At 35.8% G+C, this 15645-nt stretch overlaps 1 protein-coding gene across 1 annotated transcript in view; it reads left to right on the forward strand.

Annotated features, from left to right (window-relative positions):
- Positions 1 to 4315: 4315 nt before the first annotated feature.
- LOC125226607 (prostaglandin E2 receptor EP4 subtype) overlaps positions 4316 to 15645 on the forward strand; it is a 71655-nt gene continuing 60325 nt past the window's right edge. The window contains exons 1-3 of the mRNA XM_048130640.1: positions 4316 to 4511; positions 9464 to 9914; positions 11180 to 11356. Coding sequence (XP_047986597.1) covers positions 9654 to 9914; positions 11180 to 11356 — 438 coding nt within the window. The 5' untranslated portion in view covers positions 4316 to 4511; positions 9464 to 9653. The remainder of the gene's footprint in view (positions 4512 to 9463; positions 9915 to 11179; positions 11357 to 15645) is intronic.

Raw genomic sequence — 15645 nt, forward strand, 5'->3', positions numbered from 1 at the left:
GGGCGAGTAACTATAAACATCGCCGTGTCTCTTTTATTTGCACGGGAGTGATTATCTTTTGTTCGTTTTTTTAGCCGATAGCTCATAGCTTACTAGGTCGCGGTGGGACCAGTGCCTTAAGCCCGAAATGGGCAAAAAAGGCTGACCACTGGCGCATGGCTGGCCAGTGGTGCATTTGCCCTAAACATCCTGTAACTGTAAGTCTTACATAATATTGTCTTGTCCGTTTTTCAGTGCAATTTTGTATAAGCCATTGTTGGATTTTTAATTAAATCATTGACTTATCCTAGTCATTTTTTGTTTGATTATGATATAAAACTAATTGAATCATGTATCGCATGCATCGTAGTCTTTGCGGTTTTCCGTAATCCATTCATAAATAGGTACCTACGCTAACGCTTGTCGTCATTCATTGTAGGAACTTCTACAAATATGGTGATGATTGACGTGCGTATAACCTGCGGTTAGTACCTAATATCCTCTTTTTACCTTTAAAATAAATTATTTAATACTACATAATAATGAAAACTTTTAGTAAATTTGGCATCCAAAAACTTTTTGTCGCAAATACAATTAAACTTATTTCTGTGGTCTTGATCTGTTCAGAAACAATAGATACTTATTAGATATTTGGCAGAATAGTTACGTTACCAAATAGATGGATGGGAAATAATTAGATCTCTACGTGGCATCGTTAGAAAATTATACCAACAGACATTTGAGCACAATAGCGAAATAGTAATAACAATCATCCAAAGACAATTCGCAATATATTTATGATGTACAGTGCTGTAGAAATAAGCACACCATCTTTAAGTTCGACCCATGTACTCTATTGTCAAGACTATAACGATTATATTACTTAGCTACTAAGCCACACACTACAAAGCCATGGAGTAGTTGTATAGCGGAGTTCCATATTTGAACGGTAGATGGCGCGCCACAAATGGCGCTATTCGCTATTGTTTAAAGCTCGTTATGCTCATTCCTTAATAGTGTTTGTTGGACTTTAACACATCGAAACTACGAATGAGTAGGATATAGTTAACAACTTACTACTTACCTACTGTTTTTTTTATAGTAGATAACAGACAATTAATTACTGTTAATAAAACAACCACCGAAAATAATGGAGAACTGGAAAGAGGTTGTGTATTACTATCAGCAGATTTAAATACAAGGTGAAATAAAAAGGACCGTTCAAACTTTTGCATAGTGACTTTTGAGCTCATTATGAACAACTTTAATGGGACCAAAGCTGAAATCGCGAAAAAAATGGCTGTTCCATAGAAATGAGCGGCATCATGACGGTAGAAATGTATGAAACGGACAATACTTTTTCGGGATTTCAGCATTGGTCCCATAATAAAAGTTGTTCATTATGAGCTCAAAAGTCACTATGCAAAAGTTTGAACGGTGCTTTTTATTTCACCTTGTATTTAAATCTGCTGATAGTAATACACAACCTCTTTCCAGTTCTCCATTGATTTCAGTGGTTGTTGATACATGGCATACAATAACAATTCTAAAATTGTATAAACCTATACATATTATCTATATTCTTACCACACCAACTGTTAAAGGCTTACTTTGCTATTCGAAAACAGATAGCAAAATTGCATTTTATCCACAAGAGTGCAAAGTAATTTCATACAAATTTTAACTTGTTATCTTAAGCTGGCTGGTAGAATTTACCTATAAATGATGATTTTGAATCATAATATTGAATAAATACATTAAATTAAACATAAACACACAGTATACACATATCAGCCTTAACATCTAAAATTTCCCTTACAAACTAAACTATCAAATAAAATCTCCCAAATCTGATCCCTGCGGAAGAGTACCCATAATGCTGGCCACATTTCCCCGCTGGATGGCAATGCTAATCCTCTGGCCCAGGAATGAACCAGCCCTAGGATCCCTGGTGGTGTCAAGGAGCCTTTTCTTCAAATCCTTGAACAAAGTTCGCGCATCCTGACACCAAGGCCCTAAGGTCTCCACTGCAAACGCCGCAAATACGTGGCTACCCAAAAGACCAGCATATTTGCGGCGCTTCAGTGCTTCAGCCGTTGCCGCTGCGCCGCCCGGCCTTAAAGAAGTAGAGGCCAAATGGGTCGGCGCCAAGGTATCCACGCAGGTTGCATCCCAGATGAGCGGCCGTCCCATTCGCCAGGGAATAAGGGTCATTCCGTCGGGTCTCTTTCCGTCATCACGCACTAGACCGGGTGGCTCCAAAACGGACGGCGCGCCAACGCTGACATAACATCATTAAGGCTGGCTGAATAAATTGATAGATTTGATTTAATTTGATGTTTTATAGTTAGTATTTTGTTAGTATTGGTGTGGTGAAAAAATGTGTGTTCCACTCGGTGGCAAAGTTTGTTTAACCTTCGTACCTTGAAACCTTCGTAACGCTCAAAATTCCACTTTTTGAACCACTCGTTACGCTCGCGGTTCAATATTGGAATCTTTCGCTTGCTCGGGTATCAATATTGGCACGTGCCGCACGTGCGGTTAAACAACAACTTTGCCCCCTTGTAAAACAAATAACTATTATACCTCAGACAAACTTGTTTGTAAGGCTATCAGGCTGGCCCTATCGCACTATTTGTAAGTGCGATAGGGACGACCTGATGTTTTATCATTTATTGCGCGACCGTGCTTAAAATACGCCTGAACTGGTATAGGTAACGTTTATGAATATGGACAACGTATAACTGCTACGAATACTCGTAGAGCTACGCCGTAGCAAAAGAGTTGAATTTCCATGTTTTCATGCAGAACAAAAAAAAATTATTATTATTTAGGAAGTTTCCAAAAATATAGTATCTTAAAGGTATTACTTAAAACATGTCATATTATATTAGATTACTCGTACGTAAGGCTTTTTAACAACGCAATTTTATTATGGAAGGGCGAAAATAATTATTGTGTAATAGCAAGTAATAGCTTTCATTATGATTATTAGGTTGTACGAGTACATTTACAATATTTATACGTTTTTTCTCAGCAATTTTTTTTAACAATTTAATATTTAAGGTTAAATCTGCTGATGACTGTACTAACCGTTATGATTTATATTATGAGACACTATTGCTGTAAATGATTTTCAATTGAATTTTAATCGACATAAAAACGTATTTTATGCAATACATGACGTGAACATTCTTTGTTCCAACTTTGTACAATAATATTCGAATAGTAAGTAGTTGTAAGTAGGTAGAGCTTGTTAGGAAAGAGAAGAACTGTGGCCGAATGGGAAATAACATTTTCTATTTTATATTATATGGCAACAATATTATATTGTGCAACAAGGGAGGTAGTTTTGTCAACGAGTGTAAAAACTCGCGACAGCCGCAAGCTGGAGAGAGTTATAGACACGAGTTTACAAAATCCTTACCTCCTGAGTTACACACAATATTTTTCATCACATTTGAGAGGAAAACACAGAGAAAAAAAACCATAAGGCAAAACCTTCAATGAATGGCGGTGTTGTACTGCCCGCAAATCGAGATGGCTGTCACAACTTCCTGCCAGATTGCAAATTATAACGATTTATCTTCGTAAAATTTACAAAATAAATGTAAAACACACTGAAATAATTGTAAAACATCAATGAACTGCATTTTTCATACCGTATAATAAATATTTTAATCAAATTTTAGTTGTGCAAAAAAAATCCTTGGCTGATTGAAACATCATTTTCCAAAAGTATTGTACGGATTGTATTAATTTTTAAAACTAAATCCATTACACCCTTGGGAATAAAATAGTACATTATTCTTCAATACACGTAGACGCAATGAGACCTTTAAAACCAAATGTGATGAAAAAAATTTTGACACCGCTGTCTTAAACGTAAACAAACGTATACATATATTGCCTTTATATTTTATGTCAGTTTATAATTGTATTCACAAATATTGTAAGATTTTTGTACGACATACTTCCAAAACGAGATAAACCGAACATGAAACCAGAAAGTTGTCAGTGGAAAACACAACATGTTGTCGCTAAGACGGGTATTTATGTTGTATTTCGAAAAGTTTTTATTTTCATAGTACCTACCTACCTATAAGCAAATGCAAGTTTACAGAGGCAGAGACAGGTTCTAGGGAGGCAGTCCCGAAAGCGTCCTGACTGACAGTAGCAACGGCAAAACTGATTATGATCAGTATCACCAACAAATTATACATACAGAGCCTCAGAAATGACTCTAACATAAAATATATGTATGATTTGTTCCACAGGAGTCAGTCCCGAAAGCATCCAGCGTGCGTCAGTCTAGCTTGACCCACCGCCCGCGCCGGCCGCCGAGGAGTGCGCTAGTCCGTAGCCCCGATCGCGCCAAACTTGCGTTAAGACGAGTTGTAACTGCTAGTTTGAAAAACTGTGTTCAAGTTACGAAATTGAATGCTACGTCTGCTGACTTAATTAAGTTGAATGGGATAGTGTTTATTAGCGATTGTCTTGTGACCAATGGAATAAACTTATTTTATTTGTTGGTAAGTTCCAAATTCTATTGTACGAGTATTAATTTAAACGTATAAATTAAATTCGGTAAACTTACGTCAAAACTCTTGTTAACCCTTTGAACGCTTTATGGTATTTATACCACAGACCATATGTTTATATCGAGCATATGTTTATAATGTTTATATGTTTACATCGAGTTTTTATGAGATCGGAGGCAAACGAGCAGACGGATCGTCCTAACAGGGACTACCTCTACATTCCTAATGACGTTTGTTCGAAAATCATTTGGCCTAACTCATTTGGCCGAATTATGAAATGCCTAACGCTCTTTTGGCCTAACGATCATTTGGCATAATTTAAATTTTGCCCCAAAAATGACATTACCCAGAACCGATTCGCTGTTAGAAAGGTAGGTTTAGGTTAGGTTAGAACTGTGACCTCACACAAATCCGAATCGCTTCTAAAAAAGTGGGTTTTAACGGCGAGGCAAAACAAATATTAGGACATTTAAATTAGGCCAAATGATCATTATGCCAAAAAATATTAGGCGATCTAAAAATCGAAGAAAAAACTTTAGGAATCTAGATATACATCCGTCTTAAAATATGGTAAACGATCACCGCTGCCTATGGAAATCAAATCAAACCATCAGTGGGCTTGTACAGTCGAGTTATTAAATATGTGTACATTTCATCACCTTAACTCGTTGCAATACTGTACATTCGATGTTTTTAACACTTAGAAGGTTACTAAAATTATACTTACTCGTAACCCATGCCCAGCAATCAGGCAGATCAGCAGTAAAAGGAAATTGTAAAACATATTATAGGTACTTACTAAAGTAATGTGAGGCATTTTTAAACAGTGGTACCTAGTACACAAATAATATCTTACACACTCGTGCCCATTAATCGTATCATTCTGTAAACAGGACGTATGTAAATAATAACAATCGTTTAATAATAGTCATATAAATAACCTAATCGTTAGTCTAGGTACATTGTGTAATGGGATTTTTGCATTGGGATGCATTGTTGCAAAATCCAATCTTCTATTTTTTTAGAGCTTTATCACTGTTACAAATAGAAAAAAAATATTCCCTTCTCAATTAGTAAAGTCTCTCTTGATTCTGTGAAAACGGATGAGGAAGTTGCATTTTATCCACAAGAATGAAAAGTAAATAATTTCATAAACTTTTGATCTTGAATCCTGAGTGCGTTTTCACATCATCCGATGCGATATCGGATGTCGGACCGATATCCCATATATTTACGCCGCCATCTTTGATTTTTTTCCTTTGAAATCCTTTCTACATCCGATATCGGATCGGATAATGTGAAAACGCACTGAGTTGTAAAACTGACGTGAGTGATAATTTTGAAGGTTAAATCAATTTCAGCACGATAGATTAATAACAAATGCAGTAAGTAGGTACCTATACATTTACTATATCACTATAATTTTATTCACCAAAAACTTTCAATTGTTTTTTGCGATGTACGTGCTAGTAAAAATGTTTATCAGAAACAAGTGCTTAATAGCAATATAACAGCTTGTTGAGCGCTGCTACCACGATAAGCAGATAAGCTGAGGATATGCCGTACAAAAACGACCGAATTTGCGAACTTTCCTGAATTTTACTTTAAAATACAACATATGAATGTGTAATATATATATGGATATGTCAGATTGTCCGTTCGAAAAAGTGAAAAATTACCGGAACGAACCGGATGACTAGATAGAGTTACCGTAAAACAAAACGTAAAAATGCCCTATAAAAAATCATTTCGCGTTTTATTTCAACATTTATTTCCGCAGTTGACTACTAGTTCATATCTGAAATTTGTCCTATCTTCACGTCCGTCGGCCACATTTATGAAACAAATACATACAAACATTCTTATAATTCCATCGAAGACATTAAGATACGAACTCAAATTAGGTGTTGAAATAGACGCACTAAATACATAGACATATCTAATGTCTATGTATTTAGTGCGTCTACGTGCTACTTGTCACCAGCAGTGATTTCTTTCTAATCATCTCAGCAGTTCTCAAAAAGTTTGTACATAGCCACGTCAGCAAATTTTAATTGATCCTATTTTTTTTACCAACATTTAGTGATGTAAGTCGACTTTCGTAAGATGTATTCAGAATAATTGTTATAATTAAGAAAATATAGATACTAAGAGAACCTTAATGACCAAATAAAACATACTTACTAAAATGTGAATTCATGAAATAAATCTTGGTAACAAAAAAGGAATATGAAAAAAAACAAATTTAACTTTTTCCTTAATTTTTGTACAAACTTTTCGAGAACTGCTGATCTAATACTTAATTAACCGCTATTTGTTTTGTTTGTGCCGTAGACAGTAGCTAAAACTAGTGTACATACAGACCCTTCCTTAGAAAACCGAAGGTTGGCAGCAGTTCTGGGTAGGGTTGCAAATAGAAAAAAAAAAAATTTTTTTTTTCAGAATTATGAAGAAAAAAAAACATGAAAAAAAAACCAAGACCCTGTTAAAATAATACGACAATAACGGTTTTTCGTGATTTGTAACGTTTCAATAACAATAACGTAAATTTTAATTCGATAAACATTCAGTATGCAAACGTTTATTGGGGAATCCCCGATGCGGCGTGGAGCGCGGAGAGGCGGTGGTGTTGCCAACAGTAAATAGCGACAACTACTAACTACAGATTGTGTTAATGTTAGTTTTATAAAACCAGAAATTAAAGTTATTAAATGTAAATTTGTTTTTCTACTCCCGTACTGTTATTCGTGAGTTACAAGGTCGTGCATAGAACTTTAAAACCCTACATAAAAGATGTCAGGACAAGTCTATCTAGTCTATACCCTGAAAACATTTAGTAGCAGTAGCACGATATAGCTGTTACAGTTCAGTAAATACATTGCTACCAACTTAACAAACCAATTCGCAGAGTCGAGACTCCTTCGTTTTCTGCTGCGTTCATTGGCGACGCGTCGAATCGCATTCAAATGTATGAGAACTTGATTCAATTCTGCTCGATTCGTCTTAGTGGCCAGGCTTCAAAGAACCATACCATAGACAGTTTTATTTTCATGTTTGCACTCAAACTGCATATTCAAAATGGTAGGCGGTCCACTAGATAACTAAGATGACTGAAAGTAGGTATTTGTTGATTTATAATTTTCTTTCAAAATAAGTGCTTGGTCGTAGAAAAAGTATTGTATGCAACGGTGTTTAACTGAGTCAAAAAATGCTCGTGGCGTCTTTATTAACAATTTTCGGCTTCGCCTCAAATTGTTACCCACGCCACTCACCTTTTTTGACCTCTTTTAACCACCAGTTGCATAAAATACTATTAATAGTTAACATAATGTCTAAAAAACCGTTTATAGTATTTTATGCAACTGGCGTTTAAGTGAGGTCAAAAAAGACGAGTGGCGTGAGTAACAATTTGAGGCGAAGCCGAAAATTGTTAATAAAGACGCCACGAGTATTTTTTGACTCAGTTAAACACCGTTGCGTTTTCTACGACCATGCACTTAGTTTTTAATCGTTTTCTAGAATAACTTTCGTGAAATTCGCAATGTTTCTTGTATTTTGACGCGTCGGCCTCCCCTCTGTTCCTGCACTCACCCTGTCGCTCCCACTCCCCCGCGCCGCCGCCGCCGCCAGCCCCCGGCGCCCCGTCCACCCACGCTATATCCCTTAAAGGCTTCCTAACAATGCTTTAAGAGCTATATCGTATGCGTGGGTGCGCGGGGCGCCGGGCGGGGGCGGGCATATTTTATGTAGGGTTTTAACGATCTATGCACGACACTGTAAATGACGAATAACAACACGGGAGTAGAAAAAAAGTATTCTGTTTTGTAAATTTTGAGATTTCGTCCTTTAGAAAAAAAACATACTCCAGAAAAAAAACTGTTTTTTTTACGTTTTTTTTTTTTCAATTAAAAAACCGTTTTTTTTGCTACCCTAGTTCTGGGTCGATTAGTGGTGCAGGTGTTTCTTTCTAATATATAAAATTTTTTTTTGTAATACTTACACGCTTTTGACTGGATTTTGACAGTTTGAAAAACATGTCTTATTATGGTTGATATGTTTTTTTTATTCTTAAGTTGGTAACAATGTTAAGTGGTATTTACACTCAGTACGTTAAAAGGTGCTAAAAACATACTGTGTGTACCTATGCACAAACAGTGCGTTTTTGGGGAATAAACTATAGACATGTCTTGACATCTATTCTAATATAAGGTAGGGTTTTAAAGACGCGTGCACGACCCTGTAAATGACAAATAAAAGTACGGGAGTGGAAAAAGTAATTACCTTATTTGTGGTATCTTGACTGCTGAGCCGAACGCGTTTCTATTTTTGTACTTGTACATTGTACAAATATAGGTACGATCGATGTACTCGTATGTGGCGTGAGATTTTCCGTTTCCCTGGTTTAACCACACGGAAGGAAAATTCTCTTATAACCTAACTATAATGTATAGGAACTAGTTATTAGTAGGATTATGAAAACCACATTATAACTGACAGATAAGCATAAAAAAAAAGGATTGAGACTATTAAAATAATATTGCACAAAAAAATACTTTCAATGTCTAAAACCGAAAACATAAATACTTAAGTGACTAATAAATAAACTAAAATAACATTACTAGTAGTAAGTAGGTAAGAAACTTAAAATAAAATTGAAATACTTACCTAATTAAACTTGACAACTACTAACAACTAAGCAACTAATTACTAATTATTACTTTATCTTACCCGAAAACCAATATAAAGATTCTGATTCGAAGATTTGTTACGGTTCTAATTTTGTTTTGATATGACCACTAAGATTGCTGAAATGCGTACATGAAATAAACAATTTATAATGGTGTTGTGTATTTTTTTTTAATTCTTCAAAGAATTCATTATATTATTTTATTATTTATGAATATGACATATTATATACATACAAAATTAAACTTTTTTTTCAGTGTGCACAGAGGAACCGCAGCCGGACACGATCAAAGACACGAATAAATCACTTAATTTTTTTTTGTATATAACAAATCAAAAATCTTACAATAACGAAATCAAAAAGTTCATGATGTATATTATGGCTAGAAAAAAGTTAAATACGTAATGCAGACTGTAATGTAAAATTGGACACACAATCTTACCAACATGGATATAACGACGTTATCACCAGAGAACTTCACCGAGTTCACTTTCCTGAACGAGTCGCTTCACGTGAACGGCACATCACCATGCGGCGGACCTCACATGGGGAAGATATTCCATACAATTCTGAAGGTGGTGTACGTTGCTGGCATAGTCGGGAATGGAGTCGCCATCGTGTGTCTGAGGAAGGGGGAGAAGAGAGTACGCAACAGGAAACATCTGCTGCTGCTCACATCTTTGGCATCTAACGACATCGTTGCCTTGGTAAGATTTCCTTAAATATGTGCTACATTTTTTTTAATTACTCACATCGTCACCATGCCACGGCCCTCACATGGGGAAGATGTTCCATACAATCTTGAAGGTGGTGTACGTTGCTGGCATAGTCGGGAATGGAGTCGCCATCGTGTGTCTGAGGAAGGGGGAGAAGACAGTACGCAACAGGAAACATCTGCTGCTGCTCACGTCCTTGGCCTCTAATGACATCGTTGCCTTGGTAAGATTTGCTTAAAATATGTGCAATTTTTTTTTCAATTACACTTGCTCATTAAGCTCATAGTACAAGCTTTGCTTAGTTTGGGGCTAAGTTGATCTGGGTAAGGTGTCCCCAATATTTATTTATTTATTATTTATTTATTTATAAAAAAAAGTCTTAAAATAAGGTAAACAAATCGCTCGAGAAACAAACAAAAAAAATGCTCATGTGAATGTGACGTATTTTGACGAGATAATATTTTGTTTATGAATTTAGCTGGCTGGTGAAATATTTTTTTCTACTTTTATTTTTTGTACTTGTTTTTTTCCTTTAATTTAAAAATATCGCTCGCAGACGTTTCTGCATGATAAAAAAACAAATTTCTTGTTTTATTTGTTATTTATAAATGTGGGTAGGGCCTTTACCGTTCAGCTACATATACTATGTATATAGTCTATACATATATATACATTTTCACATATCCAGCTAGTACCGATTAGATATATTCTCACTCGCAGTAATTAATTAGATTCAACATTAAAGGCCAGGTACTATTATACAATACCGTTATTGATGACAATAGCCAGACAGAAATGCATTTTAATTTCTAGCACGGAGTGAATGAGTTTAGGTTATTAGTCTCAATAAAGATAACATAGCAATATTGTCGCTGACGTGCCACCGCTTGATAATTGGGTCATGACTGAGCCATTATATTGAGCAGTTTGTTTGCGAATCTATTGAAATCTGAAACTGAAGGGGTGGGTGACTGACGATATGCATTATTTGTTGACGTAAATAACCGTAACAGCCTAATAAAACCAGCCAACATAAAAAAATCTTTAAGAGCTGGTAAGTGTTAGGACGAATATAGTCTTTAGTAGGTCAGGAATCCCTGAAAGCCAACAGCTGACTTAGCTCAGTTAATACATTTATCTCAGTGTCATACTATGGTAATCCATAAACAATTTGTATAAGTCTTATTGGATATGGATTGGTCGGTCGTTATCCTGGTGAAGTCAAACTTATTTCATTAGTGTTTATTTTTTGATAGGTGGGCATGATGGCATCAATGCTGGTGGCCGAGGCTATCCCATGGGTGAGCGCAACACGCGCCTACTGCGCCATACGCGTGGTACTGCGCGTGTTTGGCATCGGCAGCGTGTGTATCGCCGTCACAATGGCGCTGGAGCGGTATCTGGCGCTCACCAGGCCGTTCCTCTATCAGAAGGTATGTCTAATTGTTTATATTTAAGAGAGTCCATGCGATGCGGCTTCTGCGCTATACGTGTAGCGATGTGTACATGTATTTGGCATCGACTGCGTGACTGTGTATCACTGTCACGATGCAGCGTCATACAGGCCGTTCCTCTATCAGATGGTATGTCAGATGTTTAAGACAGACTAAACGCCTACGTACGCCTTCTACTAAACAACTTCTAAACAACAGCCAGATTAATTAAACATATGATGCTAAAATTTGACCCTCAATACTGGTAATTGAAAATCTGGCGAATACTAAAATTATCCTTAGAGTAGAGAGACCATACATAACGCACGAAAGTAGGCATAGCATACCAATTTCGAGTAGAACACTATTTGCGAATGTTGTATTATGTAAATACACAAAGTAGATTTTCACCCTTTTGTGCTGATAAAGAAGGGTCGTAGTGAATTTACAGGACAAAGACGTGTTTCTCCTATTTATAGAACTGCTCTCCTTTATCACAATAAAAAGGAAATCTCTCCGCTTTTCTTAGATGCCTAGACTGGTAGTAAGTAGCTAATAGGAATAAGTAAGTATATAACACCTTAGTGTTAGAGGTATATACTTACTTATTCCTATTAGCTAATATATATTAATTAACAAAATGGTTCCATTAATTTTAATCCTGACGCTAGGCATTATTACAGTAACATTGTGCAATCTAGATAATTCTATAAAAATCGTATACCTGTTATATTGCTAAATGGTTGCTAACATTAAAAATACTTCACCCTAAATTCTCAGGTAAGCATAATATGCTTATATAAATATGTGCGTAGCAGGGAAAATGAAAATGAAAATGAAATATTTATTTTTCAAGTAGGCATATTACAATGCGCATATGAACGTCAAATAAAGCTACGCCGCCGGGAAAAAGGATTATACCCACCTCATGATTTTCAATAATCAATACAAACATACAATCAAGCCTGTATCCCATAAAGGGGTAGGCAGAGCACATGAAACTACTAAAGCCTCAGGGCCACTCTTGGCAAATAAGGGGTTAAAAGAAAACGAAACTAGCTGTTCACCTGTTTTTAACAAGGATAATCAGTAAAATTCAATGAAAGAAAGTTTAACTGCCTACTGCACCTCCCCTGGACTCACCCCTCAAACGAATAAGGGCGGAATATAAACGATTCTGTTCGACTTCTTTAGAATTCATAAGAAACTTGGACAGCATTAATTAATTTCCTTAAATTAAGGATTCTATGAAATATAGGAAAACCTACGTGTTTTTAATTATTATAATAACTAAACAGGAGCAAAATAAACATTTTTCTACTCCAGCACTTAAATCTGTCAATTAGATTATTGTCAGCGGTATCCAAATTAAGTTCATTTGAGTAACGATGAGAAAGTCTATTTGTCTATAGGTTCATAGGATTACTGCTAGCAGTAATCATATGAATATAGGAGTTCTGTTAATTTTTTTTTAAAAGCACAACTTCCATTTATCAGGTATGTTTTCATTTACAGTAATAAGTAACTTTTAATAAATAATATAATATTTAGGTTCATAATTTAAATCAAGATGAAAAAATAAACTTAAATGCGTTTTACATATTAGATATTGCAAAACAAAGGTAAAAATCATAAGTTTATTCAATAATTTTACATTCGACATTTAAATATTCTTGAACGCAACCACATGTTTCGTAATTGAAAACCGGCTTATTTTCTATTTCTCTTGTCTATGGTATGTTTGACATTTGTAAACTTATCACGAAACTATTTGAACTATTTCGGTGGTGTGTAGTTTGTTTTAATTCGACGTTATTGTGCAAAAACATAAGTAATTATGAGTGATTCTGGTGAAAAATGCACTTCCGAAGAAATCAAGGCTATGGGCGCTCAAAGTGACTGACAATTTGTTACATGAAAAGTCAGATAAAGCGTACCAAAAATGTTATGATTGTTTTGACATGGAAATTGCAAAAAAATGTTTCAACTTTCTCTGAAACGGCGTTGTTGGCATATTTTGAAGAATTGTGCAACAAGTTCTCGCCATCAACGTTGTGGACAGAATACTCAATGCTACGACGATCCACACAAATATTCCCATTCATTACATGAAGTAACTAACCCATTTTATTATTCTCGAATAGGTATGTATGTGGCTGTCGTAGAAAAAGTATAGTATACAATCGTAACATTATGAAGGCTATAAAAGTCTCGTACCTTACTTAGGCCACTCGGCAAGCCTTCGTGGCCTAACCGCGGTACTCAACTTTTATAGCCTTCATAACGTTACCGTTATATAATATACTATTATATACAAGGTATAGGTACCAATAAGTAGAAGCGGCACGGCCGTATTCGATATATTTACATACATACATAGATTTAATCGTGCCAAAATATTTCTATAAATACACAGGGAGACAAAATTGTATAAAAAGCAATTTCACACGAGGCTCATTCAATTTCTTGAAATATATTCTTTGTCATAGTTGTGTTTCAAATACCTTTTATGTTTGTGCAACTGTTCTGAACTTCTGAAGCAACTCAACAATCCAATACATTTCCAGCGTACCGATTCCCACCCTTCACCTCGCCGTAAACATTCAGCAATGTCAGGGGCAAACGGCACATAATGTGATACCCGTTACGCTGACCTTATCTGCCCTACTTGTTGTACCTTTGGTCACACTGTGACCAAAAAGAGTAGAAATTAAAAAGTGACAACATCGTAGTGTCGCTGTAGTCCCGTTTTTCGCACATATTGATTTGAAAGGGATGAGACTACAATGTTGTAACTTTTTTTGTTGGTTCAGACGGTAACGCCGTGTCTTGCGTGGGCGACGGTCGCGCGACCGTCGCCGTCGCATCTCATCGCATCGTCTACTTTCCATATCGATAAGGCTTGATTTCGTATGCGTCGCATCGCCGTCGCGCGACCATCGCGCGACCGTCGCCCACGCATAAGGGTACGCTTCACACGATGCGGGAACTCCATGCGATTTTTGTTACAGTAACTGTTGAGGTGACATATCCGCACACCAATTTTATTAAATACCGTAATGTAATCGCACCGAGTTGAGCCTTAATACACGTGGACTTCCAAATTAGAAATTATTGGTTTGCAAAAAGACAAAGATGACTTTTATTACTAGGCAGGTTTATTTACTGTGTCTAGTGAAATAAAAATAGGGCTTACCTCAGTAATGCTGCGCTGCCTAATTTACCAACCTCTGTATTTACATACCAATTTAAGTTTTATTTTTTTAGACAGCGAAATGTAAAACGTATTTCAGGCCTATTCGTATATTAAGGAACTTCAAAATGAAATCTGGATACGATATCCATCAGATTTGTCAAACAGACAGACACTATGGACTAAGAAACTTTGAGATAATGTAGAGTTCTGCATATGACCTAGTTCGGCCCGTCGGGCATTTTTTTGCTATAAGGTCTTTTTTAAACTCCAAAACTTTCCTTAAATTCTCAAGGCTAGGCTATACATAACTCATATCAATTTTAATCAGTCCTTTCGGTAGTATTTAAACTTACCGCCACTAGTTACAAATTCCTTACTTTTCGCACATGTATTTTAAATAGCTATTATTATATAATGCAAAACCTCTTACTTCGATGTTTTTTACACTTTTTAGGGTTCCGTACCTCAAAGAGGAAAAACGGAACCCTTATAGGATCACTCGCGTGTCTGTCTGTCCCTCTGTCATAGCCGATTTCTCCGAAACTACTAGACCGATTTACTTGAAATTTGGCACACGTATGTAAACCTGTGGCCCAAAGACGGACATGTAATATAATTAAATGAAATTAAACGAAATTTAATCATAGGGGGCACTTTTGGGGGGTAAAATTGAAAATTAAAAATCAAAGTTATTAGAACTATATTGTGTTACATATCAAATGAAAAAGCATTTTATAAGCATCTCAAATATATTTTTTTTATAGTTTTTATTTTGGTAATTTAGAAGTAATTTAAGAAAATAAGCAAAAAATGACCATTCCCCGCCCCTTATCTCCGAAACTACTTAGCGTAAAATTTTCAAAAAAATACACGAGATAGCCCTCTACCTGTAGATTACAGGAAAACCTATTAGAAATCTACAGTCAAGCGTAAGTCGGACTTAAGAGAAAAAAACTCAAATTGAGATTTTCACTCACTGCCGCTGCAAGTACTTACTAAATGTTTTGAAATTTTGTGAGCGCCATGGACAGATAGAAAGAAATTCATTTCTGTTTAAAAATTGTTAAAAATTTTAATCATTTGCCAAAATGAC

This window comes from Leguminivora glycinivorella, chromosome 1 (genome assembly GCF_023078275.1).
Source record: "Leguminivora glycinivorella isolate SPB_JAAS2020 chromosome 1, LegGlyc_1.1, whole genome shotgun sequence".
Taxonomy (NCBI): Eukaryota; Metazoa; Arthropoda; class Insecta; order Lepidoptera; family Tortricidae; genus Leguminivora; species Leguminivora glycinivorella.